General features: G+C 46.5%; 1 protein-coding gene across 1 annotated transcript; it reads right to left on the bottom strand.

The window, feature by feature from the left end:
- Window positions 1-101: 101 nt before the first annotated feature.
- On the bottom strand, window positions 102-27,938 carry si:ch211-216b21.2 (heparan sulfate glucosamine 3-O-sulfotransferase 3A1). The gene is given in 4 exon segments (XM_034558949.1): window positions 102-122; window positions 124-153; window positions 155-725; window positions 27,424-27,938. Coding segments are annotated over 4 exon segments (1,137 nt in total).
- Between the last annotated feature and the right edge of the window lie 59 nt (window positions 27,939-27,997).

The following is a 27,997-nucleotide window of genomic DNA, read 5'->3' as shown; positions in this document are numbered from 1 at the left end:
TAAGGTAATGACTTTTTTTGGAAAATATTATTTCCCCCCCCCAGTCGAGTGCTCCTAATACTCCGCTACAGTATCTCTGAGAGTCCTCAGTGTAAATACATTCAGTCCTCCCAGCCAAAAGAAGCGCCCCGTCATCTGGTAGAACTTCATGTTTGAAGGGCCTGTAGAAGTCCCGTAGCCTCTGCACCACCTCGGGGTCAATGTTGGGGTGGGTCCGCCCTTTGGTTTTGCCCAGGCAGTGGGGCTTGCTGCTGCCCTCGGCCTTCTTGAGGCACGGGAAACCCTTGGTCTGGTTGAAGTAAAAGTGTTTGTCTGTGATGATCCTCTTGAGCCCCAGGAAGTCCTGCACGCGGCCCAGCTCTCCGGCCGGGTCGCTGATCAGCCGCTCGCCGCTCACGAACAGGATCTGCTCCGCGGGGAAGTACTGCAGCCAGTTGTCCAGGTGCTTGGCGTAGATGCCGATCTGGATGGCGCTCCACGAGGTGTCGATGAGCCCCGTAGTCCTGTTTTTGAAGGTGAGGCTCTCGAAAGAGGGAATGTCGGGCTTCTTGGACAGCGTCTGCGTGTAGTCCGAGATGGCCCTGGTGACGGGGTCCCTCACGACCACGATCAGCTTGGTGTCCCGGGACATGGCGGCGATCCGGGCCGGAGCCTCTCTGGTCACAAAGTAGCTGGGGGTTTTCTCCATGGTGATCTGGCCCTCCAGAGTCTTGGGCATCAGCTCCCTGAGGAGGAGAGAAAAAGGAAGTGAGACGTTTGTTTGAACCCGCATGGAGCAACTGTACAGCCGCTCTTATTCCAATAAACATTACAACCGGACAGCTACGTCATCAGAAAAAAAAAAAGTCGTTGAATCCAATCAATCAAGAATAACAGTGGAAAACAGTGTGTTTGCAGTGGGGTATTTATTTGATCTCTATCGAGTGTCTTTGAGCTCAATTAGCTGCCAAGAGGTGTGACCAAGTGTTGATTTGCAGTTTTTGGCACCGCGCCGCGCTCCGAAGACATTCTTGTGGGGTGATGGTGTGCAGATGCTACGTCAAGTGTTCCTTAATGTAGCCCGGGGGCTTATAGAATCAAGAAGGGGACTCCCCGGGGGGCCATTTTTGTTTTTTGAAAGGGTGTATTCTTCACCGGTGGCGAAAAGAAGAATGTAAATCTCTAGACCCACGCTATGGCACTGCCGCTTATAACATATTGATATTCGAGCCGGCATAATTCATCTCCTTCACAAAAAGGTGCGTGAGCATCAGAAAAGGTATTTCATCATTGCGATGTTCTGATGGTTTAACGTCGTGTTCATTTGAAACATGATTTGACATGCTGTTTTTGTAGGTGTTGTAATAAACAGCTGCACACACAGGTCATAGATTGGTATGTGACGTGCCGTGAAGACATCTCCCTCAAACAACTGTATTATTGATTATATGCATCATATAAAAAAGGAGCTTGAAAGCATCATAATGTAACTCGGTGGAACCTCCGTTAGCTCGTTTCTGTAGCCAGACAAGACTGTTTATGCCCACCGGATGCTAAAGGCTAACGTTAACTAGCTCGGGATAAACAAGAGTTTAACTGAAGGTGTGTAGTTCTAGTGTGCACACGCGGAGTAGCGATCACACAGGAGCTAAACAAATAAATGATGACAACGGGATATCCGATTGGTGCATAGCCTCCAGTGTTTCAGATACTGGTATCAGAACAACTCTAGTTATTTAACATTCCAGCCACAAAAAAAAAAAAAGAAAAGCCGATCCATTGGCCCACGCCGCTCTTCTCCTCCTCGCTCTCTACTTTCCTTCCGACCCAGCTGCCTCCAGGACTGTGACCTTAAGCAAAGCGGGTAAAAGCAGCCCATGAATGATTAACGCGCCCTCCCCTCCGCCATTTAGAGCCTCTGCAGAATACAGCTTTAAAAAATTCACCAAAGTACAGAATGCAGCCGTTAATTATTCATCCGCTCGCGGCCGGTGGGCCGCTTTAAAGCCGGGCCCGGCGCTGACAAAGTGGCCCGGGGTAGACGCAGCTCGCCACCCGTGACAGAACTACTGCGACCTCGAAAACAAACCCCACTCCAGTCCGTTGTTCACGGGACCGAGCGAGCACGAGGACGCCCCCCCCCACCCCGATGTGATGGGCACCGTCTCTGCAGAACGAGGCTGGTGAACAATCACGCTCCGTTTAACACACGCAGACTGAGATGAGACGGAGGGCGCGCAGATCTTTGCAGAGGAAAACAGCGTTGCACAAACATAAAAGACACCAGCTGTCATGGTGGACGTGATGGCTGGTTTCACAACAAGTCCTCCAAAGTAAACAACAAAATACTAAGTTTTAAATTGCCCTCTACAATGAGACTAAAGCGTTTTGTTTTGGTCTGGTGCAGCTAGGTACACAAACGGACTCGAGGACAATTGTTGTCTTAAAACAAACCAACATTGACATTAGGAAATGGGAAGCGTCCAATCATCCCCAAAAATCACAGTCCAGCCTTTTTGTTGATCCGTCCAATCACCTGGACCTCCACCTTCTGCCAACTGAGTCGCTCTAAACAACGTTATTTATTCCTTTCAGATCTTTGTCACTAGAAGTTATTATCGTATTTTCCTCAAGTCAACAACGTGTCTTAAAAAACGTGCATTTTCTCTGCTGACCAGCAAGGGGGGGGGGGGGGGGGGGGGGGGGGGGAGTAAAAAGAAGTCTGGTTGTATAGAAGTCTGTGAAGAAATTACTCTACTTCTCGCTCGATTCCCTCAGTAAACATTGTAAACTGGAGTTTATCTTCTGGATAGCTAGTTTCAAGTCTTTTCATTGAGGTTCATTTAGTAAATTATGATTATGATTGACAGGGCGTTGCTACCAAAGCTGTATACGGCGTCTCTACGTCCACGAACCAATGGGTAACGTCCGTTTCTACTCCTACAGTCGATGGTCAACACTCCAGCATTTCACTTTTTCCTCTCTTTTTAGGAGACGACATGGAACAAAACCAGTCCAGTTATTACATTACATTACAGTTATGATAATGAAACCACGTCGGAGGAGGAATCCCAACCCGCTGAAGGGTCACGGTGTACCGGTTCTCCTTGAGGCTCTAAAAACAGCTCAACGTATGAAGTGAAACCGATCTAAAAGCCATAAGTCAATACCTTCAGGGCAATGTCAAAACACATCCATGCTATGTGTGGCTGAGTGGACACGGACCACAGGGTCAGCACAAGGGGGAAGAAGGCCCGCAGGAAGCGGTCGATAAGTGCAAGAGCCGCAAACACAGGTGCACCGATGTCTCGACATTGACCGTCGCCTGACCTCCAGAGGCCTCTCGGTATCTGCGACCTCTCCTGCAGCCGTGTAAAGAGCAACATGGACACGGCTCCTTTCCTCTCGCATCAGCTCCGCCCCGTCGCCCCCGAGAGCCCCGAGAGAGCCGCTAGAAACACAAACCCGATGCCACCGGAGGCCGCGACGCCTGCTCGGCTGACACGCCGATAATAAAAGAAGACCGATTATTGACACGGGGGCTCGGGAGTCTTCCAAGAGCGCCTCGCCGACGCGATCGGCAAAAGTGCTGATTTTGGGGATACGCTCGCCTTCGTTTTTTTTTTTTAGGATGCAAAAGAGCAACATTTATGAAAAAGAAATGAGCCCCGTACTACAGGAAGCATCCATATTTGATGGCGTGCGTCGAGCTTGTTTTGTGGTCGATGCACTCACGGCCACGGTGTGTCGGTGCGAGGGCAACTCCGGGGGGGGGGAGGTGGGGGGTTGCAGGGTCGGTGAGGTACGCGTGGGGTGGTGTGCAACGTGGAGACGGCAATGTATGGAAGTCCAAGCACGGTCATAAGTCATAAAGTGGCTCATGTATCCACATTTTATAGTTATTGGGAGAATGGTTTCAAGTTCATCTTAGTAGACAGACATTAAACGTCATTTAGTTCTGTTTCTGGAGGCAAATTATTAAGAGTATTTATTCTTGAGGAATTGTTTAATTGTTCAAACGAGTATGCCAGCAATTTAGCATTGCACTTCTAGAACTCGCAATAACAAAATAAAAAAAGATGCCGCAGAGCTATCGTATTTCTATTCCACTCATTCCTCGTCGTCCTCCTCCTCCAGAGATTTGGGTTATGTTAGTAGCAGCTAATGTAGCCTCCAGCCTTTAGCCTCAAGGAAGAGATGAAGGGTGCCCTCCGCGCCCGCAGATGCTTTCTTCATTTCATAACCTTCTCAGCGTGGGTATTTCAATTCCCCCCAAAAAAACGTAAACAGACTTTGATGTGTGAATGCGGCACCTTCCCCTTCAATAAAGAGTGTGACAAATTTGTTGAATAATGAGTTCTCGGAGCCCAAGTTGACGTCTTAAATTTATTTTTTTGTCCAAGACCGAAGTTGGAAAACTCAAAGAAATTTCTATTTCAGAAATAACTGGTTGGTAAATTAAAGTCCCCGTGGCTCCCAGTATCTATGACCCGAGTCAGTCTAATCAAGTAGTGTGCGCTGTGTTCCGTCCCGACTGTACCCGGGTCTCCGCGGATCAGGTCTTATTGTTCATAATCAATTCATGCGTGTCGCCTTCGGGCGGATCTTTTTTTAAGAAAGCTAAATCGTGGTATTTTATTTGGAACCCGCGACAAATTCGGGCATTTCTCTCCAAACAAAATCATATTGTTGATTCATTTTTCCGTGACCACGACCACACCAAAGTCTTAGAAGTTTAAGAACTTCAATTCTGAACTTTCTTTTGGGAGAAACTCTTTTTTTTTTTTTTTACCAGCTCCAGAGCGGAGTGATACCCCGCCGGGGTCTTTCTTTCCATTCTGCAGGCGCGCTCTAATGAAACTTTATTGGCAGGCAAGGTGATGCAAACAGATGACAAACTGTCCAAGCGCTGGATATCTTTAACTGCAGATCCTTTGATGTCTTCGTCGTGCTGCTAAATACGACTCCCTTAAGCACACCGAGGCATGAAACACAGACAGCGGGATCCACTCATGAAACAAGACACAGACCCAGAACCCAAATAAGAAACACGGCGCATGAACCCCCCCCCCCCCCCCCCGCGCCCCCCGGCCGGCCTTTAAATCACTGCTTTGGCACGTATTTAAAAAGTACCGGAGAGAGAAACAAGAATACATTAAAATATATATATTTAGGGTGACGAGGTAACGTAACAAACAGCTCGTGTACGTGACAGAACACGACACGTGCTGGAATTGTACGTCATTCCTCTCATATGGAACTAACTAGCTGGAGGAGGATGCCAGGACTCATTCAGGGAGCTCTATAAAGTCCAATGCACACAGTAACGCGCAGTGGATCACTCAATGTGTCCTTTGTAGGCTCGTCTATAAAAGCAACCACTTTAAAATAAAAAAAAAGGGGGCCTGACGCATCACTGAAACGAAATCTTACCCACGAACGGACTCCACTCTTTGCCCTCATGCACGGGCTGTGACTCATGTCTGCCAAGAAGAAGAAGAAGAAGAAAAAAAGAAGTCTGAATGCGCCATGAGGTTTTTTACTGTAAATCGGGTGCGCGCATAATATGAAGTGATGGAGGCCTGAACGGGCCGCTTCCTGGTGTTATCCCGGGTGCTCTTGGCTCCGGGCCAATGTCTGTCAATTGACGGGGATTTGTAAAGACATGGAGGCAAGTGGGCATGAGTGCTGTCCACTTCTCCCCACAAGCCTTTGATTCCCTCCCCCCTCTTCCAGCAGGGAGCCCTGCCAGGCATAACTACACTCCCACTGTGTTCCCCCTGCCACCACCGGCAGATAATAATCTTGTAATTGGCTCAATATCTCTGCTGTTTGCAGGCGGAGCGAGGAAAAAAAAAAAAAAAAAAAAAAAAAAGCGCCATGCTCTCGATGGCTTGGACTCACCCGGTATTTTCCTCTGAGCCTTGTGCAGCAGCACCTGCCCTGCAGCCACGCCGTCGCTGCTGCACACACAGTGTTCACCTGGCTTCGTAATATTCACACGGACAACGTTTCCTCCATCCTCATCTGAGATCCAATCTATAACGCCGGGGTGACAGCTGTGAGCTCCCTGGCCTGGATAATCGTCTGTTTTATGACCCAGACGGTCTCAGTCCCCCCAGGATCAACCATTTCTTTCCCCTCCACTGGATCCTCATGCACTGTGTCACCTGCACTTTACAGCTCTAAATCCCCCCCCCCCCCCTCCTTCCACCTGGAGAGTTAAGTACTCCTACCACACGGCTTCACAGGATTACTGCCGTCCGAATCGCTTCAGTTTCTGGAGTTTTCTTTTGGACTTCATCGCTGTAAAAAGGCGATACATGCTGGGATCCCCCCCCCCCCCCCCTGGTTCAAATCATTGAAATCACTTGTTGTTGGTATTTGATTGCAATGGAAGCGTGCACGCTCTCTGCATGAGCACCGGGGCCCCGTTTCAGAGGAAAAGCTCTCATTTCTCACGGGAGCCTCATTAGTTTTCATCATGCTGATCAATTCTGACCAAATTATGACTTTTCTTAACATGAAACTACACATTTCGAGGGAGGTTTTTTCCGCTCATTGGTCCAATCCAAAATAAGAAACATAACAAATAAAACATAAAAGCATTGTCAAAGCAATATCTACAAATCATCTCGTGTTTTTCTACATAATTTACTCCCGAGCTTTGAAGTGAAGCGACGGGCATGATTTTTTTTTTTTTTTTTTTTTTTAAATGGTGGTGAACACAGCAGGAGTCCTGCTTTGTAAAAGAGGTCGACTCAAATCTGTGTTCGATAAGACCGCGCGACGTAAACACGAGTCACCGGCTGTCGGGAAGTTTGGATTTCTTTCATGTAGCTGAAATGTCTCGTTTTAGTCACGGAGTCCGGCGGCTTTCAAGAGAAACGACGTAACGTCTTCGGTCGCTCATCGAGAAGGGGCTGTCGGAAGTATTTCAGCCATCAAAAAAAAACAAAACTACAAAAACAAGACAAATCTATATCAGTATAAGTGTGACGCTATATTTAGAATATTTTCACAGCTTTAATGTCGCGATCGGACAGCCCGCTTTGACGGGGCACTGAAGCTCGCTTCAAAGCCGCCAGACTCCATTGACAAAAACAGGAAGTTGCTGCTCGCTTTAGTTAGTTGGTTTCTTTCTGTGTGACCTTCGGCCAAAGTTTAGATCTGAATATATAAGGAAGCATAAAAAAAGAATACAATGGACTTAATGGACACATTTCTTAAAGGGTGGCTTCAAGAAACTAGTTTATTTTTTATCAGCAATTTGCACTTTAAGTTAAGTAGAAATGTTAACAACGGTGGGCTCCTGGAATAAAGAGTGAAATCAGAGTGGTTCATGGGAACTGTTGGGGGGGGGGGGGGGGGGGGCAAGCAATTTTGAGTCATACAATTACTAGATAAGAGAGTCATCTATTCTTGGAAAACAACAAGGGAGGACAGGGAAACGACGTGGTTTTGATAAAGGTTTTTTTTTGTAATAACAGGAAATTCGTTTGTCAGATTGATGATTGGGTGCGGTTTGGGGGGGGGGGGGGGGGGGGGTTAAGGCGGTGGTTCCGTCGAGGCAGGAAATTAAGACGGGAAACTTGTTCAGTGACGTTAATAAAAACAACTTTCACCCCGGTGATAGTAAAAAAAATCACCACTGTCCTCCCTCGAAACCGAGACGCAGGGAAATAAAATGTTTATATAATATATAATAAAGTGTTTTTTGGCGGGGGGGGGGGGGGGGGGGGAGGAGTCACTGATTCTCACTTATCTTAAGATTTAGTTGCATTGGCTTTTAGCTGATAAAAAGCATTCAAATGTTTATAAAATAGTCCTTCATCACCTTCTGGACACTCCCCCCCCCCCAAAACACTCAAATATTAAGAGTCCTCATAAATAATGTCTTGAAAGGAAAATAAATAATCAGACCTACATGCCATTTGTTTCAGAGTGCACTCGATTATAAATGGAGTGCAAGAATAATACTGTATCATTTTGCACTGTAGCAAAAGGGTTTTTTCTTTTCATCGAGTCTTGTACAAATAAATCTGTTTGATGGACACTCGTCTTACCACTGAGCATCGGGTTTTCTCTCCGTTTTGCTCCCCCACTCTGCGATTTAGTCAAACATTTATAGAGTTAGCTTTGCAGTGCGTTCCTATAAATGTATCAGCAGCATTTTTAACAGAATACTTTGTCTTCTTTCTTTTTGGGGGGGGGGGGGGGGTTTGAGTGGAAGTCCCCGGTTTTATTGCATAAGGGTGAAAAAAAAAAGAAAAAGCTTCATCTTTACGGCAACGCGCTGGTGAATTATTCACCTCTCTAACCGTGGTGGGAGAGGAGGGAGGGGGGGAGGGAGGGAGGTGGAGAGGCTGCAGACTTCCAGACTGCATATCAGCCGAGAGGAACAAGGGGGTGAGAGGGTGAGATGGGTGAGAGTGATGAGGGGCCGAGAGGAAGAGAGACCCAAAATAGAAGAAAGAAAACAGGCGCAGACAGAAATATCTTATTTACAACAAGTGTATACAGCATCATTCTGTCAAGACATTATGAACAAAAATAACGAACAATTTTAAGATTTGATCTGATGATGGCGCTAGATAAAAAGTTAGGGTATCTCCATCGTTATTGCAATACAGATGCTAATATTGGATATCGGTCCGACCTGGTGTCAGAATGTACGTTTGCACATACAAATAATTTGACTAAGAAAATTAAAATGTACAATAGTTTATGTTAAACAAACATATTATCTAACCGGTGACGATATATACCAATCTAAATACTATTATTATAATAAATGACGATTTAGTACGGATATATTTTTGTTTTACAAAGCTAGCAAAGCCTTTTGTAAGTTTCCCGACACAAAGGAATGAGCTCATTTAATACACACTCGGTATCGGCTATCGTGCGTGTGAACAAGTCCAATTGGTGCCCCCCTAATCCGGAGGGGAATATGAAAGTCCGTACCAAAATGCACAGCAGTCCATCCGACAGTTTTTGAGACGTTTCACTCGATGACCACAAACGCGGAAGTCAGGGGACCAGCAACATTGTGAGCTTCATCCTCTGGGGACCATAAACATGAATACTTATAGCCGTCCAGAGCCTGCCGGGACGTTAAAGCCCAAAGTGGAGGACAGAGCGACCGCCCAATCGCCACTAGGGTTGGGCTACATGCAAAAATCGTCAGATCTAACCGCCGTGTGTCGTACGTAAGCGTATAACCGAAAAGCTTGGTTGAGTCTATATAGGTCTCCTGTAGCCCGAGGATGTTTATTTTTTCGCTCTCGATTTTCTACTCCGACGGAGTCACAACGTAGCACCAATTATCTGTGAACATCGTCGGGGATACAGTGATTAGAGTGTGTGCAACTCCCCCCCTCAAGGTGGTTTGAGCGATTCAATTTGAGTCCGTCCACAATGCTTCTTTACACCTGGATTTTCACATGGGGGGGGGGGGGAAAAAAGAAAAAAGAAAAAGGTGCAATTACATCGACATGTGATCACTCCAGGTGCAAAAAAAAAAGTGTCCGAATTTAGCTCGAGAACAGATTCAGATTATTGCCCCGCAGAGTCTGGAAAAAGCCACACGGACTGAAAGCTGAGACGAGGCTACGTTCTGCATTCGGTGATTCACATGACAGTTACTATCGCCACTAAATATACCCCATAACGGCAGCGCTGCGTAGCATCTAATATCATTCCACGGTGTGTGTGTGTGTGTGTGTGTGTGTGTGTGATTCTCAGACACGTGCACACATTACTTTTTCATATTTCTCTGACCCACTTGTTCAGAGTTACATGGAGCATGTGGAGACGACACTGCGGCTTTGGCAGCGGCTCAGTGATATTTTTCCTTTCCGCCAAGTCAGTTTTTCAGGGTTCTCGACAGCTTGTAGGGAGATAAGACACTTTAACTTGGGTTTTTAATACCGGAGCTCATTTTCAAGGTATTGTGATTCTCGAATGTTTCGCTCGCACGCTGAAGATGGCTTCATTAGGAACTTCCAAGTGGTCTTTCTACAGCCCTCCTTATCCTTTCTCTAGTATAATCTGGAGGAGGAGAAATGAGCCACTTGCCTCAAACGGAAACCATTTCAATGGGTATTTAAATTTTACATTCAAGCCCGATTTGAATACAGTTCTTTATGACATAAAAAAAAAAAAAGCACTGTGTCAAATGCATGCGAGCAAAAAAAAAATTAAATGTGAAATTGTTCAGAGCCAAAATGGAAGGCTTTGAGGGGACTGCTCTGCGATAATTACCCCGTGACAAAAGGCTAGGGCTTTTGTCTTTGGGACCATTACCATGGTGATTTTTCAAGCTGCCGAAAAACATTCAATATAAACATTTCAGTCCGCTGAATATGCCACATGGACTGTCGCTAGACAGATATCAGTTATGAGCCACTTTTCTGCTGGCACATGATCTCGCCTACATGTGTGCCTCCACTGTTGGGAAGAGGAGCAGCGAGGGGGGAGCAGCGAGGGGGGTGGGGCTTGCGATTTTAAAAACCGTGAAGGCTAAAGTCTGATAACTAAAAGCCCAGTTTCACATCCTTCTCCGAACATGAAATGATGGGCTGGCAAAAAGACTTCCAGAGACACTGGCTCGAGCATTCTCGGACATTAAAACATTGAACATTTTCTCTTTTTATTGGGAGGTTGAAAACTCCCAAATGTTCCGCATATTGTGTAGTTGGTGCACTTTCATCTTTCTCCTTATATATTTTTTATTATAGGGAGGGGGGGGGATAGGGGAGGGAGATCTTCAATCAAGGAACAGCCCCACAAGGACGTGGCGGTGGTGTTGTATTTAATCCGCTCCGCCGCATCCGTCAGCTCTTCCCCTGTGATCTAATATGCAGTCCGGTAGGCGGCTTATTAAACAGGCTTGTTAAAGCAGAGATGACGGTTTCATTATAGTCATCGGTGCAACGGCACGTGAGCAGATCCAGGAGCAGTCGAAAACGTGCGGCCACGCCCCTGAAAGCATCGTGGATACAACGCGGCGTTATTCATGCGTGTCGCTCAAAACCTGTATAATTATTTCTGTCAGTGTGTCCTTATCAAACGTCGCTCCGTTAACCTATGCTGCTATAAACACCCTGAGACAGAAGGGGGGTGGGGGGGGGGGGCTTATTTACAATTCGGAGTAGCTTTTAACCCTCGGTGGTTTTACGCCGCATCTGTTTTCCGTTATACATGCAAGAGGCATGGCGGCAGGAGTCGCTCCGGCTCGTGTTTCACCTGAACGGTCGACTAGCATCCAGCGGGGAGCTCCTGTAACAATGTCGGGGGTTACCGAAAAGAGGAGGAGCTTCTCAGGCATCACAGTTAAAAACACGAGGGTGCAAATGTTTTCTTTTGTCCGCAAAATCCCACGAAATGACAAAAAACGTGTTTGTTTGTGTCTCGATACTTTCTGACTCCCCCGTGCCGTCTGATAAATAATATATTTTAATTGTTTACGGCAGTTCATGGCGGTGCATGTAGGAGTGATTCCAGATAAACTGTGGCTATTCATTTAATAGCGATATATACCTACAAAATGTAACGCGCCGTAGATATCGAGCTTTTCTAAATCCACGAAAAACAACACTGCTGTCAAACTACAATCTTTTCCTAAACCTAAATAGGTGGTTTCCTGTGCAGACAGGAATTTTATTTTGAAAGGACTGCAACGTAACGAGCAACGGTTGTGTTGCTGGACACACAGCAAATGAGCAATTGTAAGAGAGCCGTGAATGAAAGATACGTTTCATATATATATATATATATATATATATATATATATATATATCTGTGTATACAACACAGATAAAAAAACAGATTAGTGGGATACTTTTCTTCTTTTTCCCCCATGGACTTTTATGACAATAAGACACATATATAATATTGCCAGCCATATTTCTTAACTAGTGGTGAAGACAGGTTAATCTCTAAAAAGTTTGATAAGGGAGGATTTCAAAGAAGACTGAAAAAGAGCTGGATGTGGTGGCACGACTGTACTGTGTGTAATAATTAAATATCAGACTGAAATCTTGTGGAGGAGATCTCATCCTCAAAAAACCCACATCTGAATATCTGCTTTAATCTCCCAACAATACCACAGGGAGGCATATGAAATGCCCTCGTAATCATACGTACTGTACCGCGCACCATAAAAGTGAGAACTTGACGGGGTTGAAAGCCTCTCGTACTTCTGAGCGCTCCGACTGTAAACCGCCTGGGATTCTTCTAAAATAGAACAACTTCTGAAAGGGAGTCATTGTCCCCGTTCAAACACAAGCGTTATATATCGAAGCCAAAATTAGTCAGGTGGCATGTCGGCCAGCAGACGGGCTTGGCAGATCCTCCTCGGCCCGTGAACTCAGAACACCGTTGTACATTACTCTCAGGCGCCGTGGACGGCCGCACGGCAGCAGAGAGCCGGTGTCGGTTGCAGCCGCCATCATGTTGAATTGCATTAGTCAGATTTTTTTCCCCTTCTTCCTTCTGACGGTTACTTTGTCTCAGGAGGCCGTAAAACATCATTTCCATGTGAAAATTCGACGAAAAAAGCCAAATATTTGTCAGTCGAACCGGTTTTAGGAGCGCAGGAAGGTCTAAAGCACTAAAGAGTCCAAGTTGAAGAGACAGCAAAAAACGGTGCAGCGCATATTCAATACGCAACAAAAATCTCGGCAGCTCAAGTTTCTGCAGAGAGAAAGCAGGGAGAGGCAGATAGTGAGATAGTGTGTGTGTGTGTGTGTGAGGTGGGGTGGGGGGGGATAAGAGCCGAGCGTCTGGCGGACAGCAGTATCGGGGAGTGTAAAAGTGATTACACTGTCTCCATGCTCTCTTCCTCTCCGTCTACCGCGCCTTTCCCCTCCATTTAATTTTCGCCCTCCCTCCCTCCCTCCATCCATCTTTTTACTCCCAGGCTCAGAGTACAAAGCGCCTGGCACCGTCGAGGCATCGCCCCCCCCCCCCCCCCCCCCTCGTCTCCGAGCTCGCGCCCTCTGCCACCGCAGGAGAGGGGGGCAGAGATTAGCCCGTATGAACGCTCCCTGTTATCGCCCCTGTGGACGTAAACTCATTACAATCTTTCTTTTTTCCCCTTTCTCTCTAGATCGCGGTGCCAGAGCGACACCGATAGAGGCAGATGAAGATTATGCTCCTTTACTCGCATGTAGGAAGGAAGGCGTTACATATTTTATTGTATTTAAACATCCTGGAGAATTAATATATTAATATAGCTCGGTAATAACAAGTTACGCTCAACGGGGATGAGAAGGGGGGGCAGGGAGGAGCCGGGGGTTAAAGACATGGCCGGAAGCACCATTTCCATATTTATTTATTTTTTTGCGTCCCTTGCATTATCCATTAAATGAATTGTGCTGCTCGTTTCTGTCGAGGCGGCAGCGCCGCGCATAAGGAAAAAGGTGCTGCTGGGGCGGGGTGGTGGGGGTGAAAATCGCCACGCTATCAGCAGCAGTCGCTCACAGAGAGATTGAAAGCAGATTCAGTGAGGCGGGGCGCGACGGAGAAGCAGGTTGTCGCCCGAAAAGAAAAGAAAAGGTGAAGAAAAAAAGGGTCTAAAAACGACACCGAATGGCTGAAGCGGAGCCAGCGGTTGCCCGGGGCTGGTCTGTGACCCAGAATTCAACAGAGACCCCCAGTGAGGAAAAAAAAAAACCCAGGAGGCCCCGTGACGGCTGAGCTAAACTGCCCCCCCCCCCCCCGGCACGACAGGGAAAACACCTCCTCTTCCTCCTCCTCCCTCTGCCGAGAGAAGGTAACCCCATCTGGGAAGCCGGAGTGAGGGAGCGAGATAATATGAAGTGTAACGGAGAACCGCGGCATTCTGAGAAGCCGCTGACAACGTGCTAATGTTTTAGCCTGTCAGCTCTCCGCCAGCAAAGACGGATGGTTTTAGAAATAGAATGTAATTACAGGGCAGAGCCTCATTGTCGGGGTTAGGACAATGCGAATAGTGTAGTGGAGCTTTGCTTCTTTTTTTTCTTCTTCTTCTTCTTCTTCTCCTCCTGCCAAAAAAAAAAAAAAGCCGTGCCGGCTGTAGCTGGAAAGTGAGTTTGAGCACAGAGACCAAAAAAAACTGACAAACCGCAAACGAATGTGAAACATCAGATGTTTCACACTGGCCTCCCAACCAATACACTCCTGCACCAGTCTTCTTCTTTTATATATATATATATATATATATATATATATAAAATGGGCTGTTTAACTGTGCAATAATTCAATATTAAATACCTGTCACACACTCGTGAACTCAGGTTGAAGAAAATCTGCTAATCCTCACAATTGAGAAGCTGAAACATGAGTTAGGTATTTTTTATTTATTTTTAAACACGTGAAGAGAGAAACCATGACACCAGATATATTTACCTAAACTATCACGGTATCCAGAGGACTCGTTAAACTGGTAAAGCCTCGGAGCCGAGCTGGAAGACTCCCGAACAGCTATAAACTATCGTCTATCTCCACGAGCGATGTTGCTCTTCAGTTTTTTTACGAGCAGGTCTGCAGAGTATTTTACGTCCGGCGTCACGGAGGAACGGCCCCGTGCGGCCGTTCGCTCGCGTTGGCCCAATAACGGATGTTCTGATTCGTGCCCTTACCGATTACTAAGCCGAGCACCAGAACCCGATCCAACTGTCGGCAGTCCCCCACCCAGCACGTTGCCACGGAGATGGTAAATGAGGTGCTCAAGGGAGGGGAGGGGATGGGGGGTGGGGGGGGACCACGGGGCCTTGATGATTCATGTTATCAAGGAGGGGTTATTTTTCAATAATTCACATTGATTTAATCGTCCTAAAAACACATTAACATTGAGGGAGTGCTCCGCCGAGAGATAATGGCTGGATACGCGCGCCGTTATCGAGTCGAACTCTGCCAGGCTTGAATGACGGATGTGCCGCACATGCAGAGAGAGGCTGCGCGGCGCGAATAAATACGGCCCGGACCGCAATTAAAAAAATAAAATAATTTTGAGTGTTTAAAGACAACGACGAGGAAGAGGAGGAGGAGGAAGGGGGGTCGGGGGGGTGCGCGCGATCGTTCCAAGAGGGCAAACCGAAACGAAATGCGTATTAGTGCCATTCATATTTCATGACAGTTGAACGGAGGCCGTTATGAACCACTTTCAATCACATTTGCATTTACATTACGCGCCCGTAATGCAAACTGTCTATGGAGAAGAAGAAGAAGAAAAAAAATAAGAAAAAAAATATGTCGGCGAAGCAACAGTTATAAACGTGCTCTCGCTCCAGCGGGTTCACGTAGAAAATATCGAATACATTTACAGTGAGTGCATGTTTGTCTGCCAAAGTGTGCTTCAAGTTGAGTGGAAACACGAGAGTGTGTGTGTGTGTGTGTGTGTGTGTGTTTGTACGTTCACCTAGAGACTCGAAAGAGCTCCTCGAAGGGACCTTTTGTTGCTGTAATGTGCATCCGAGAGTTCATCGGGGAGAGCTGGGAACGCGCACTGGCACTCGATTGCAAGAAGTAAAAGCTTTTGTGGGTAACGGGGGTTGGTGGTGCTGTGGGGATGGGGTGGGGGTGAAGGGTTTGGTGTGGGGGGGGGGGGGGGGGGGGGCTGAATTTACGCCCTCGCCACGGCCGACCGGTTTAAAAGCCAGTTGGATACAAGAAAGAGAGACGGAACATAAAGAGCAAAAAAGAAAACTGGGCGGTGAAAGAGAATATTCGCTGCTGCTGCCGGGCCTGAGCGGAAAATAATATGATGTAATAAATGGTATGTCAGAAACAGACCAGCCACTAAGTCTGAGCATGCATGTGTGTGTGTGTGTGTGTGTGTGTGTGTTAAGGACTCTCCATTAGCGCATTGGGAGAGCAGACAAAGCACAGAATCATCAATGAGGAGCACTACGGCTGACGCGGCGCCGGGGCGAACCCTCGACAATATGAGCCTAATTACACGCGGCTCGCCTCATAAGGGGCGATAAATCAATGCCGGCGATGAATCCCCAAAACAAGAAACAAAAATCAATAGCGGTTCGCGTCTCAATGGCCGTAATGAGGGCGAAGGGCTTTTTAAAATCAGCCACATATTGTCTCACTCCGGCGAGATGATTGGAGCGCCGCTCCGAATGTTAGCAGATGTTTCTGTAATAAAAAAAATAAAAAAAAGAGGGGAAAACGGAGCAACATTTCACCGTCGTAATTATAATATGAGCTACTGTCTTTTGTGGTAGGGAGTGGTTATTAATGGCTGTGGTGCAGAGAGTCAATGTGAAGAGAAGAGGAGGAACAACATGTAAACCAGTGGGGGGGGGGGGGGGGAGACGACTCATTTGTGTTCAAACTTCTCTAAGTTGTTTGTATAATGAAATTACGGCCTGGGGGACATCCATTAAGCAAATAAGCAGATGAAAATAAATCCCTTTTTATCAAACGCAAAAAAAGAAAGAGATTTTGCTCCATAAATCGCAGTGAAGAGCAATCGGGGTCATTCAGCGCTCTGTGAAACATGACTTCCTCTTCAGAGCTACACAATATATATATATATATATATATATATATCATCATCTCCCAACACGGCCGTATCCAGCCAGCATGCAAAATTAACTTCATTTGGCTTCAAGTTTCATACACAAATGTAATGCAATCTTTCCCGATGCGCTTTTTTCGAGACCCGTTGTTTGGTGTCGAGAACATTTTGGTAGGAAACGGCGAAATGCAGCTCTCTTGATGCGCAAAATCATCTTTTTAAAATGGACAAACGTTATATGTGTAATTCATGGCACAATACAGCGAATGCAACCAAAGGTCCCTAAAGTACTCGAACCAGAGACCTCAGTTCTTAAGCTTGAAGGGTTTCTTGTTTTTCTTTTCCCAGGTTACGTTTTATTTAGCTTTCGTCTCATTTTGTAGTGGAGAGAAGGTCGAGGAACTCTAAAAGTATCACGGCGGACATTACTAGTATTACTACGTCAGGCGATTTGGTGGCGTTAGTGCTGTTAATGGATGTGATCACAGCTTCCTGGTGAATAATGCAGCCCCTGCTAATTGGCTGGATTAATAATTGATGCGTTTGAAGGGGGGGGGGGCGGGATGAGGGAGCGGCGGTGGATCAAGAACGTGCGAACCGGCCGGAGAGGACTTTCTTTTGAGCGCTGCATGTCGTACATCCGTCTGTGCCGGGTGGCTCCAAAATGACCCGCTTCCTCCTCCCGTTGATCGGACTGCAGGGGGAGGCGAGCGCGTGAGACGTAAATGTCAGAATAAACAATCGCCCTGACAACATAATGATATAATGAGCCCCCGGCCCCCACCACATGTTTGACGGTTAAAATGACTCGGGGGGTGGGGGGGTTCATGTCGAGTCCCACAGGCTCCCCCAGTGTTGTTACACCCTCAGTCCCAAACTGACCCAGAACTCGCCAGCTGCGTGAGACCAAAATCGACTGCAAAAGAAGAATAGATATATAGCAGGGTTCAGTGGGATCCAGCTCGAACTCAGCGACAGGAACCGATGTCCACACGAGCTGATGGGAAGACACAAGGGGGGGGGCGGAAGAAGAATGGCTCATAGGGGGGCGAGAAAAATAGATTTTTTACTGTAAACGTGATTTAGTTCTCGAGGTGTCAAGTTGCCTGGGGATGCATAAAAGCTGAAGTCCCGTCTCTTCGGGTTAACGCCTTCAATCCACTGTTGTTTTCTTAAAGGAAACAATGGGTCAATATCTCAGGGCGCGTTCAAAGGTTTTCTGACAATCACCCCCCCCCCCACCCCCCCAAAAAAAAGAAATCATTGGTTATAGAGCTCAATGGGTGCGGGACACAAAAGAACTGAAAAGACAACGACCTACAGACGATGAAGACTACACCTGTGCTGGTTTGATGAGGAGCAGCGTGGAGCCGACAACTCTGAGCGCAAAACATGTTGCCTTCAAGTTCCAGCCTGAACGCAGGAGTTCTGCACTGGTTTTGCTTTCATTGCCGGGAGTTCGATGATGAGATCGATACCACTGTCAACGCTGTGCATTAAAAGATTAATTCGACAGATAATCTGTGGACACAACCCAGTTCCTCTTCTTCCATTCAGTGCTCCGCGGTGGCGTTTTTTTTCCGCCAAACCTCCCCGAAGGAAAAACAACCAATCGGAAGCCGGGGAGTCTCTTAACGCAGCTGTCGACAGCTGTGAGACTCCTCCGCTCTTTTTTATTTGGGGTGCGGTGGAATCTTGCAAATGCCACGAGAAGCCCTAAAAGACGGACATTCTTTCAGATTATCCGTCTCGCAATAAAGTGACAGTTTGACCAAATGTGGCAGCAGCTTTTTTTTCATTAAAAGTTACCGATTGTAGCTTTGAGCATGAAGCTACCAACAGGGGACAGTTAGCTTAGCTTAGCTTAGCGTTGAGACTGGAAATAGGCAGCTGGGTCTACGGCTCGTTGATATATCTTGCTTCTTTTATCCATCCAACAACTAAAAGGAGTAAGAAGCACATAATCTTCTGCAAAAACCTACATTTTTATATTTGTGTGGACACAACACATACAGTACATTAGAGCACGAGTACCTTATACTTTGCACATCTCCCGGTCAATATTTGTCTCATTCCTGCACAAACTGTACAGTAGCTCTTCTACGTTAAAAACAAATCTATTTATGCATCTTAGATTTTTTTCTCTTCTCCATTGTAAAATTGCGTATCTTGGATTTTGCCCAGTGTTTATCGTTATGCACCAAAACACCGAGCCAAATTCTTTGTATGTGCAAAACCTACTTGGCAACGAACCCGTTTCTGATTTCAGATTCTGGGTCCTCAATCTTCCAGATAAACTAAGCTGCTGGCTGCAGCTTCAAACACAAGATACAAATATGAGGGTGGTATGTATCTTCTCATCTCATTCTTGGCAAGAAAAGGGGAATATTTTTTACTTGTCTTGACATTTTCTTCACAGATGATTACAGAATTTTATTGCGAGAACGTGTCTTCTTATTAGGGCAGGGGAAAAAAAAGAAAGCTTCTCCGGGATTTTGCATCCGTAATTTCCACTCCATGATTCATCTCTCACTTCTCTGTTGCCGGTCCATAAGTGAGGAAGTGTTCCCTGCTCCTCTCATTAACATGCAAATCCTCATCTTTAGGAGAAAGGATAAGAAAAAAGAAAGAAAAAGAGAGCGAGAAGCCCTTTTGTGCAACTCCAGAGCACTGAGGATGCTCCTTCCTGCTTCCATTAGCTGGACGTGTTCCTCTGACAGCAATCTCCCTGCTTTCTAATGTACAGTCAGACCTAGTTACAGTAGCAATTACCAGCGTTCAGGTTAAGATTAATTGAATTACTGGGTGGCTTCGCTGCACTCCTCTGCGGGCATATCAATCACGGCCCCGCGCCACACGGACCCTTTATCACCCTCTTCCATCTTTATGTAAAGAGACGCAGGCTGTGCTGTTGCACTCCATCGATCAATAATCGGGTCCGGGGTGGCAAACTCATTTTCTAACACATATCCCTCTCTTTAATCAAGCCGCCCGGCAATTTCGGAGGGTAGTTAGTAAAAAAAAAAGAAGCCGTCCGCCATCTTTTCTCCGGATGAATTTAAATGTTATAGAGAAAATAAAAAAAAATAAAAAGAATATTGAGCAGCTGCGATTGTGACGAACCTCGCTTGACTCTGTTTGAGTTCAACAGAGGATTTTTGTGATACTTTTTTTTTTTTTTTTTTTTTTGACTGATCATTTGTGAAGACAAATCCTGCCACGGAGCACTCTGAATGGCTCTTTTGTGCCGTGCAAACCTTTTCAAACTCAAAAAGGACAATAGACTGTATGTAAAGCATTTTGTTTGAACAGCTGGATCTGCACTTGAGGAACCAGGTAGCTTTTCAAAAACCTGCACATGCAATGTGAATAAAAAAACAAAACGCCCTCAAGGCAGATTAAATGCCACTCCGTCATTCACCCTCCATTCACCACCTACATTATTAGCTATTTTAAATTTTTTTACGGGATTTCAAGTCGTGCTCTATAGCGCTGCCAAACCGCCCTAATCTTCAGCATGCTTTATTTCCCTCATCGCCACCGTGCGACTCTTTGTTCGTCATCTCGCAGGAATACACGGAACACACTGGATGTGCAAGTGCTGAAAGCTGGAAAATAACATCTGAAGGAAATAATGTGTTGGCCTCTTTGTCGCCCCCCCCCCCCCACACACACACACACACAATTTCAGATGGACTCCCAGAGCCTCGTGCGCCTCAAGCCGAGCTGCAGTGTAACTCAGGAGTGTTTTTTTGGGGGGTTTTTGCACGGAGACAGAGGTTGGGCAGTCAAACAGAGGTTGTGCCGGAGGTGCCGTCTGGCGGAGAACCCGGCCCACGTCTGCGCCGGACTCTGCCAAGGCGACTGGGCACATGCTGCGTGCCCCCGATGGAACAAAGGGGGGGAAAAGGGATGTTCGGTGCCATCCTATCGCCACACAGGCAGCTGCAGATAGCACACATGGCAGAGCGTGTCAGAGTTTTCGTGCCTTTAAGCACAGCGGCAGAGAGGGAAACAATCCAGTGTTTGTCCAGTAAGCCTCACAAAAGCCCCTTGAAGAGAGAGAGAGAGAGAGAGAGAGAGAGAGAGAAAGAGAGAGACTTTCCTGCCGAGTGAACGGAAGTTAAGAGCTGGAAAGATGAACCTCCAACTTCCTTGAGTAGTAAACACTTGAATGTTTTTTCTTCTCTAATTTTTCAGGGAATTGAAATACAGGACGGAGATGTGTGCCAGACATTTTTTTTTGTGGGGGGGAATATGCGGCAAAAGTATTTTAAAGAAAACATTACAGTTGGAATGGAAAAATGGAGGACCCAGGAGGAGAGAGGGCTTCCTTCTTTTTATTGGTTCCCAGGCTTTCCATCGCTCTGGTTCTCCCCTCTCCTTCGGTCTGTCTCTCTCTCTCTCTCTGGTGGAAAATATGGAGGGCTCCCTGTCCTGTGATAAAGCTGTTGCCTGCGAGATGGGGAAGAGAGATCCATCACGTCGAAGGCGTTGGTTTAGCCTGCCAATCCGCACCACGGAGGGCTGCAACGCGTACATGCTCCACATCCATGCATCATTTACCGAGCCCCTCCGAGCCCAAATAACGTGAGTTTTCCGAAATCCTCAAGCACTCTGGCAAATCCTCTGAAAGTCTCGATGTGCACAAATTCTGGGGGGGGGAGGGTTGTTTGTTTTTTCGTTCGCTTCTACGAAGAGGGAGCTGAAACTTGTTTTGTGGACAGGATAACACTTAACTTAAATCAACCTTGGACTGCCAAGAAGGAGTCAAATTTAAAAAACAGAGGAATATAAATACAGTACGGGGAGAAAAATTGCAAACACAATTCTTTTTTTTCTTTTTTATTACTGCTTGTAAAAGGGGCCCGAAGGCAGAGCTGCTGTGATTACCTGGCGGGTTTCCATGAAGTTCAAGAAAAAAAATAAACATCACTGACATTCATGGGCATTGCTTGAAAAACCACTAAACTAGTAAAAGGTCTTCAGGTATATCAGGAGAGAAAAATAGCGAACTGCAGTCTTGAAAAGGTCAAACGTCTCAACTTCAGAGACGATAGAAAACGATTGCGGCGAAACGCACAGAGCGATGTATTTCTGTACGGCCGGGGACAATAAAAAGGAAAAAAAAGGTGACCTCAAATACTCCTTTTGAAATACGAATCCCAGAATAAATGCTACATAAAGTATGGGCTAATACCTCGTAAAAAAAAAAAAAGAAAAGACCAACAGCTGCTGAGCCGAACGGGCCCGAGATACGACGGGGGTCAAACAGGTTGCCGACTAGTGTACACACAAACCCAAAAGTGAATAAACAACAGAATCCTAGAAACAATGTAACCCGATCCTAATGTTACCGTACCATCTGCTGGCACGGTGAACTCTGAGGGTGGCACATTCTGCGGCAGCCCTCTGAGTGACCCTCCTGTGATCAATCACACCCCCCCTTTCTGCATACGTCCATCAAAGCCGAGCCGGAGTTCCTGATCCCCGAGACAACACATATGTGTGAAAGTAAACCGGCGATAGCTTCCATCGTCCTCGCTCGGTTACAAGACGTCGGGGCAAGCGGGCTCTTATTTTGAAGGTGCGTCAGGTGAAAACGTCAGGTGTGAGCGTCTGGTGGGGATCCAGGTGGTGTCTGCAGAGCACCCTGCACCTGCTGGCTGTCCTCACTCACCCATCGTAGGGGGGGGTGGGGGGGGGGGGCAGATTCCCAGGATGCCGGAGGGCAGCTGCTGACAGGCACTACTTTGGACAGTCCCCTTCGCTGCTATCAGGCCTCCCTGCACGGGGGCCTCCAAGGGTCAGCTGCTAAGGGCACGCAGAGATGTCGGTGGGGGTGGCGGAGGTCACAGGAGTTGGCAGGGCGGGTTGCATGCCTCCAGCAGAGGTGAGCGTCCCGGTTTTACAATTATACCCCCCGATAATCACTTTCACAATCCAAAAGGCAGCTCGGGGCTCACGCTCAGGAGGTCCTCTGGCGATCACGTTACGTCCGCTGCCGTGAGCTGCCCTCCACGACCCCCACCGAACGTGACCTCTCCACCCCCCCCACTGCCGGTCCTCTCTGCTTCCACCTGCCATCCGCAAACCTGCCCCCATGTTAGCAGATGTAGGGAAAAACAGAGCCACCCAACGCTCTTTTTAAAAAAAAAAAAATCAATAGGTTATTATTTCACTCTGCAAATTGTTTAAATTGAAATTCCACCCTGTGAAGCATCGGCGTTTGTTTTATTTAAAGCCAAGTAACACGTTTAAGAGAACATGCAAGATTCTGTTGCTACAAAAACCAAAAGATGGTTTATTTTGGAACGGACCTTCATTTTAAAACTTGAACGTAGACCAGCAGATTTTTATGTACTGGTAGTCCGTTCACGAAGAAGCAGGTATAACTGCATTAGAAAATTACCTTCAATAAGCCATTTCTCAAGACCATTAGGAGTATGCTTGGTATTTTCAATATAATTCCAAAACAGGCTGAACCAATCAGGGGAAAACGGGGTAGAATCTGTTTTTAAAATCTCAACTGAGTGTCGGAGAAAAACTAAAACAAACGGCTCCCTGCAAAGTCCTCGGAGACGCATATTTAAAGGCTTGCACACTCAGACACATAATACCAGCAAGAAAGAAAAGAAAAAATCATATTTTTTTGGCCGATCGGCATACAGTGTGGTGCGAGGGGGAGCGGGGGTGGTGGAAAACTATTTTGAACTCTATATCGCTGTATTTAAAACTCCGTGGAACATGTCATTCCTGTACTCCAAGGCCGGGTTACATCCAAGGGCAGCGGCGGCGGCGGCATGCTCACATAAATGTGGACGCGTAGTATAATACGCACGGTTAAATCGGGCCTCTCCTTTCAGCTGGTGTGCGGTTTTTGTCATGACAACCCCGGTGCAATAAACAACGTGCAGACGCGTGTTCCTACTCGTTTTTGTGCGCCGTAGCCCCAACAGGTCACAATTATACAGTAGGAGCCGGTTTAGAGGTACGCGGGGATCTGCTTCGAACTACAGAAAAGTGAAGTCATTTCTTCACCATTAACATCGAGCCTCTCCCATTTTATTGGGAGTTGTGTCATGCTTTTCCACCGGTCCGCCAAAAAACCTCCTCCTCCACGCTCGAGAATGACGAGCGACATGTCGGGCAGCGGCGAACAAGGCCAGAGTTTAAACTGTGCCACCCAATTAATTGACACACACTCCAAACACGGCCAAGACGTATGAGAAACTTGGACGTCGGCCTCATTTTCAAAACGCTGGGAATTTCGGCAGCTTTTCACCGTCAGCACTCGACAAACGTGTCTTTATTTTCTTTGGGTTATTTTTTTTCTTCTTCATGGCATTTATTGAATTCAAACACAGATTGTGGGTGCGTGTTATTATTCCACATATTTACATCTGGATTTGTATTTGTGTCCTGCCACACAGACCGATGCACGGCGCAGAAACGCAAATCAAATCTTCACCGCCGCTTTCTAAACTCAAATCCCCAGCCGGGTCACTGCTTTTATGATCGAGAGTCGTTTTATTACCGTTACAGAACGTCCTTTCAAATAAAGCCAGCTTTACGAAGCGGGAAACCCCTAATTTAATGTGCTTAAAAGCTGAGAATATTTTTTTTTTGTTTGCTTTATCGTGGCTTTAACATTTTAGGAGGAGTTGAAATTAATCCACAAACTCTGATCAACTTTACACAAAACAAACCTTTTTATTCCCTGTGTTTTTTATTTATTTTAAAGCCCGGTTGTGTTGAATGCATGTATTCCTGCGCCGAGGACCGCCGCGTTTGTTTGCGTCTAGATAATGTGTGTGTTGTGGCGGAGTGGCGGCGCGTTGCCCTCGTGTTTAACGGGTCGCTCGTGGTTTTTTTTACGAAGGGTAATTAACCCATTAAGGGATCTGGTGAAGGCTAATCCAACCGGTCTGCAGACATCAAACGTACACTGCGGGCTGGGTCTAGACAGGTGAAAGCCGGGCGTTCGGTAACCCAAGTAGACCGAAAAACACAATACTGACTACTCTGTTGCGGGGGACCTCTGCTTTAGTTCACGGTGTTTGTGCTTGACCTCCTTGTTCGCTCCGAGTGTCCATTTCCACAACAAAAGCCTAACAGGTTGTATGTGATTATACGGATACACCGCTGAGAAATGTGCAGTGAAATGTAACACTGACGGCCCGGTGTTGGTTTCCTGTCGGACAAAAGGCCCGAATTCACCGAAAGTCTCCGGACGAAGAGCAGAGCATTTTATTCAGGGAGCTAATGCTTGTATTTAGAGTTGAAAGTACAACACTTAAAAAGAAAAAGAGTAAAAGAATTATTATATAAAAGTTGTGACCAAGATATGAATAAATGCAGATGGTGGAACCGAATTTCAACTATTAGGACACATAAAAGTTTAAAAGCTACCGATGTTTCGTGCTCTTGACAACCGTGCTGTCAAAACGGGGAACAATGTTATCCTCCTCAATAATTTTGCATCGTGGGGCAGTTTGATGGAAAGTCAGACGAGTATAATTCTGAGAAAGAAGAAGAAGAAAAGGAGGCTGGAGACGTTTTCCGCGTCACATTGAGAGCTCAGGGGGTTGTTACAGTACAGTGCACATTCCCCATCCGGATCACACGTATCTGGCCTTGACAATAAACAAAGAGGTCTCCCGAGACGGGAGCTGCCACGATTTTTAAAAAGTATTCACTGACGCTAATGAAAGGAACCGCATGATTAAAAGCAAAAGCGGACACGGCGATTAGTCACAGATAATCTGTCTCGTTTCGCACAAATATCAACAGGTTTTTATTTAGACAGTATTATTGTGTATTCAGTGGAATCATTGAGCTGCGTCTTAAGCGTTTTGAGATTGTTTTTTTTTTTTTTCTTCAACTTTGCCACCTGTCAGACGAGTTAAAAATAACTAAATGTGTGCGGCCCACGCCGATCTTAAAAGGCAATCGGTACAGTATCTGTGGCTCCGAGGCTGCCGAGATTGCCATCGGACTGATATCCCGGGTTCGACAAGCACTTTTTTCGGGGCGCACAAAAAAACACCTCGACACGACACTCAATCGAAAAAAAAGCTTTCCGCGGACGACCGTCGACAAGGAAGACTCTCAGACGTTGTCGAGGAGAGACGACAAGATGGAGAGGAGGACCACGCTGTTGTAACACTTATTTATTCCTCTTTTCAAATCAAGGGTCCTCCTATTTAAAAAAAAAAAAAAAAAAAAGGACAGCTTTAAGGGGGGAACCGGCACTAAGGTCTGTCCTCGGGAGGCACGGTCCAAATTCCAGAGAATCTTGGCAACTCCTCGGGATAGATGGGACCCTCATGGATATAACCCCCCCCCCACACAATGGATGAATAGGTAAACAGAAGGGTGTGAAAGAGTGATGGCGAAAAGAGAATGTTCACTCTCAGAGAGGCACAAAGAGGGAGGTGTGTGAGTGGGGAGATGGGAGAGAGCCAGAGCGTTTGGAGGGAGAAGAGGGGGTGAGCGAGGAGAGTCTTGGTGGTGGTGGTGGTGGTGGAGGGGGGAGGGGGGGTAGTTGTCAGTGAAGGAGAGTAAAAGTTTTGTTTCCAGGCTTTTAAAAAGGGTGCTCTGTTTGGTGTTAACTCAATCAAAAAGGTGAATTATACCTCCTGAGACACTCAGGTAACCTTTCATTATGGCCCTAATCCCTCTTAATAACAGAGCTGCAATGTCGGCAATGCCCCATTAGACGGGAAACCACTGGGGGGGGGGGGGGGGGGGGGGGGGGGGGGAGCCATTATTCCCCACAGGCCTGTGGAAATGTGAACACACAACGCTCACTCACACACACTCGCAGTGACAGATGAAATCAATCACAAATTTGACTTGAGCGAGGTAAACGCGGCATACTTCTTCCTCTGTGCGGGAATGGAGATGTCGGAGGGGAGTAGATGTGTGTTTATGTGGGGGGGGGGGTAGTTTCTCTAAAATGTGCATTATGACTGAAACTGCTTTGTTGGATTAAAAGCATCGAAGACACTGCACTTTGCTTTTGACCTTCGAAGTTTTATAAACCAAAGTTTGATAGATCTACTAAAAAAAACAGTCAACATGTTGTCCTGTTGTAATTCTCTTTCCAACTTGATTCATTTTACCATATAGATTAGAAGCTCCAGTAAGATGTTTAGCTTAATTGCAAATGGACATAAGCAATATTAAAACATTTTAATATTAAATTTGCAACAACAAGTATGATTGAGGTCTGATTTTTAAAAAAAAAAAGGCACAAATGGGTTTCAAGAAAAACATTTTAGAAGAACTTATGAAGAAAAGTAACGGTGTCTGTTTACTGAACAAATACTTATCACAGGCATTACATGTGTTAATATTAAATAAAGTTACATTAGAAAAGGGGTTAAACAACTTGTTTGAAGTTCCACAAGAATATGTAGTTATGTAACGCGTTAAAGTTTCAACAGAGCAAAAAAGAAAGTTAATTGCCACTTTAATTTAATTGTAAATACATTCATATTTGTCCTTATTTCCCAGCCTAATCGAGCTGTAAACGGTCCTGACCAGAGCAACTTGGAGGCAGTCAACCCGAAAATGAGCAGCCTGATAACATCTAATGAAAGCAGGCTTTAATGCGGCGTAATAAATCAACAGGCAGCAATACTGCTACAGAAGTTGAGATGTTAAATAAAGATTTCTGGGGAGTGGAGAGACTAATATATATATCAGTGATGAAGAAGAAAAAACACACACAATCTATCATTATGGCAATTTAATGACTAATCCAAATATACAGAAGTAGAGCCAAAAGGATGAGAGGGACATTAATTAATGTAATCTCTCCATCAGTTTCGTTGTAGGCCTATGCATATTATTAATTAACGCTAAATATGTATAACTGTTTAGTTCTGAGTGAATGATCAAATTAAGTCAATATTCACCTGTACCACTCCAGCCCGTTCTCGTAGTTGCGGTCGAAGAAGTGCGGCTCCGCTCCCACGGCTCTGATGTCCGGGTGCACCCGGAGGAACTCCAGCAGAGCCCGGGTGCCTCCTTTCTTCACCCCGATGATGAGAGCCTGGGGCAGCTTCTTGCTCCCTTCCCCGAGCGGACTGAGTTTACCTGCGAACCTGGGCGACGCTCTCCTGGAGGCGACTAAGTCCGGAGGCGGCCAGATGAAAGACTCCTCCGAAACCTGCCGCGCGCGCTCATCCGCGAGGACCCTCGAGGGGCGCCGGGCGGCCCCGTAGCCCGTCGGCGCCGACCCGGCGGTCCATTCGTACGTCGGTCTTTTAGCGCTAGGCGACCTCGAGTCCTGGACCGGGGAGGTGCCGCAGCGGTCGGCGAGGCAGTGCAGGAGGAAGAGAGAGGTGAGGAGGGAGCACAGCATGACCGCCGCTCTCCCGACGATGCCTCGGCACGGGGGGTCCAGTATACGGATGCGGCTAAAAGCCATACCGGTCCCTGGGTGGTCGGTGCAGGAGCCACAGCCATGCTAGGCACACATTATTGAGT

This window comes from Cyclopterus lumpus, chromosome 19, assembly GCF_009769545.1.
Source record: "Cyclopterus lumpus isolate fCycLum1 chromosome 19, fCycLum1.pri, whole genome shotgun sequence".
Taxonomy (NCBI): domain Eukaryota; kingdom Metazoa; phylum Chordata; class Actinopteri; order Perciformes; family Cyclopteridae; genus Cyclopterus; species Cyclopterus lumpus.
The sequence above is the reverse complement of the archived record's forward strand: the minus strand, read 5'-3'. Positions and strand labels throughout refer to the sequence as shown.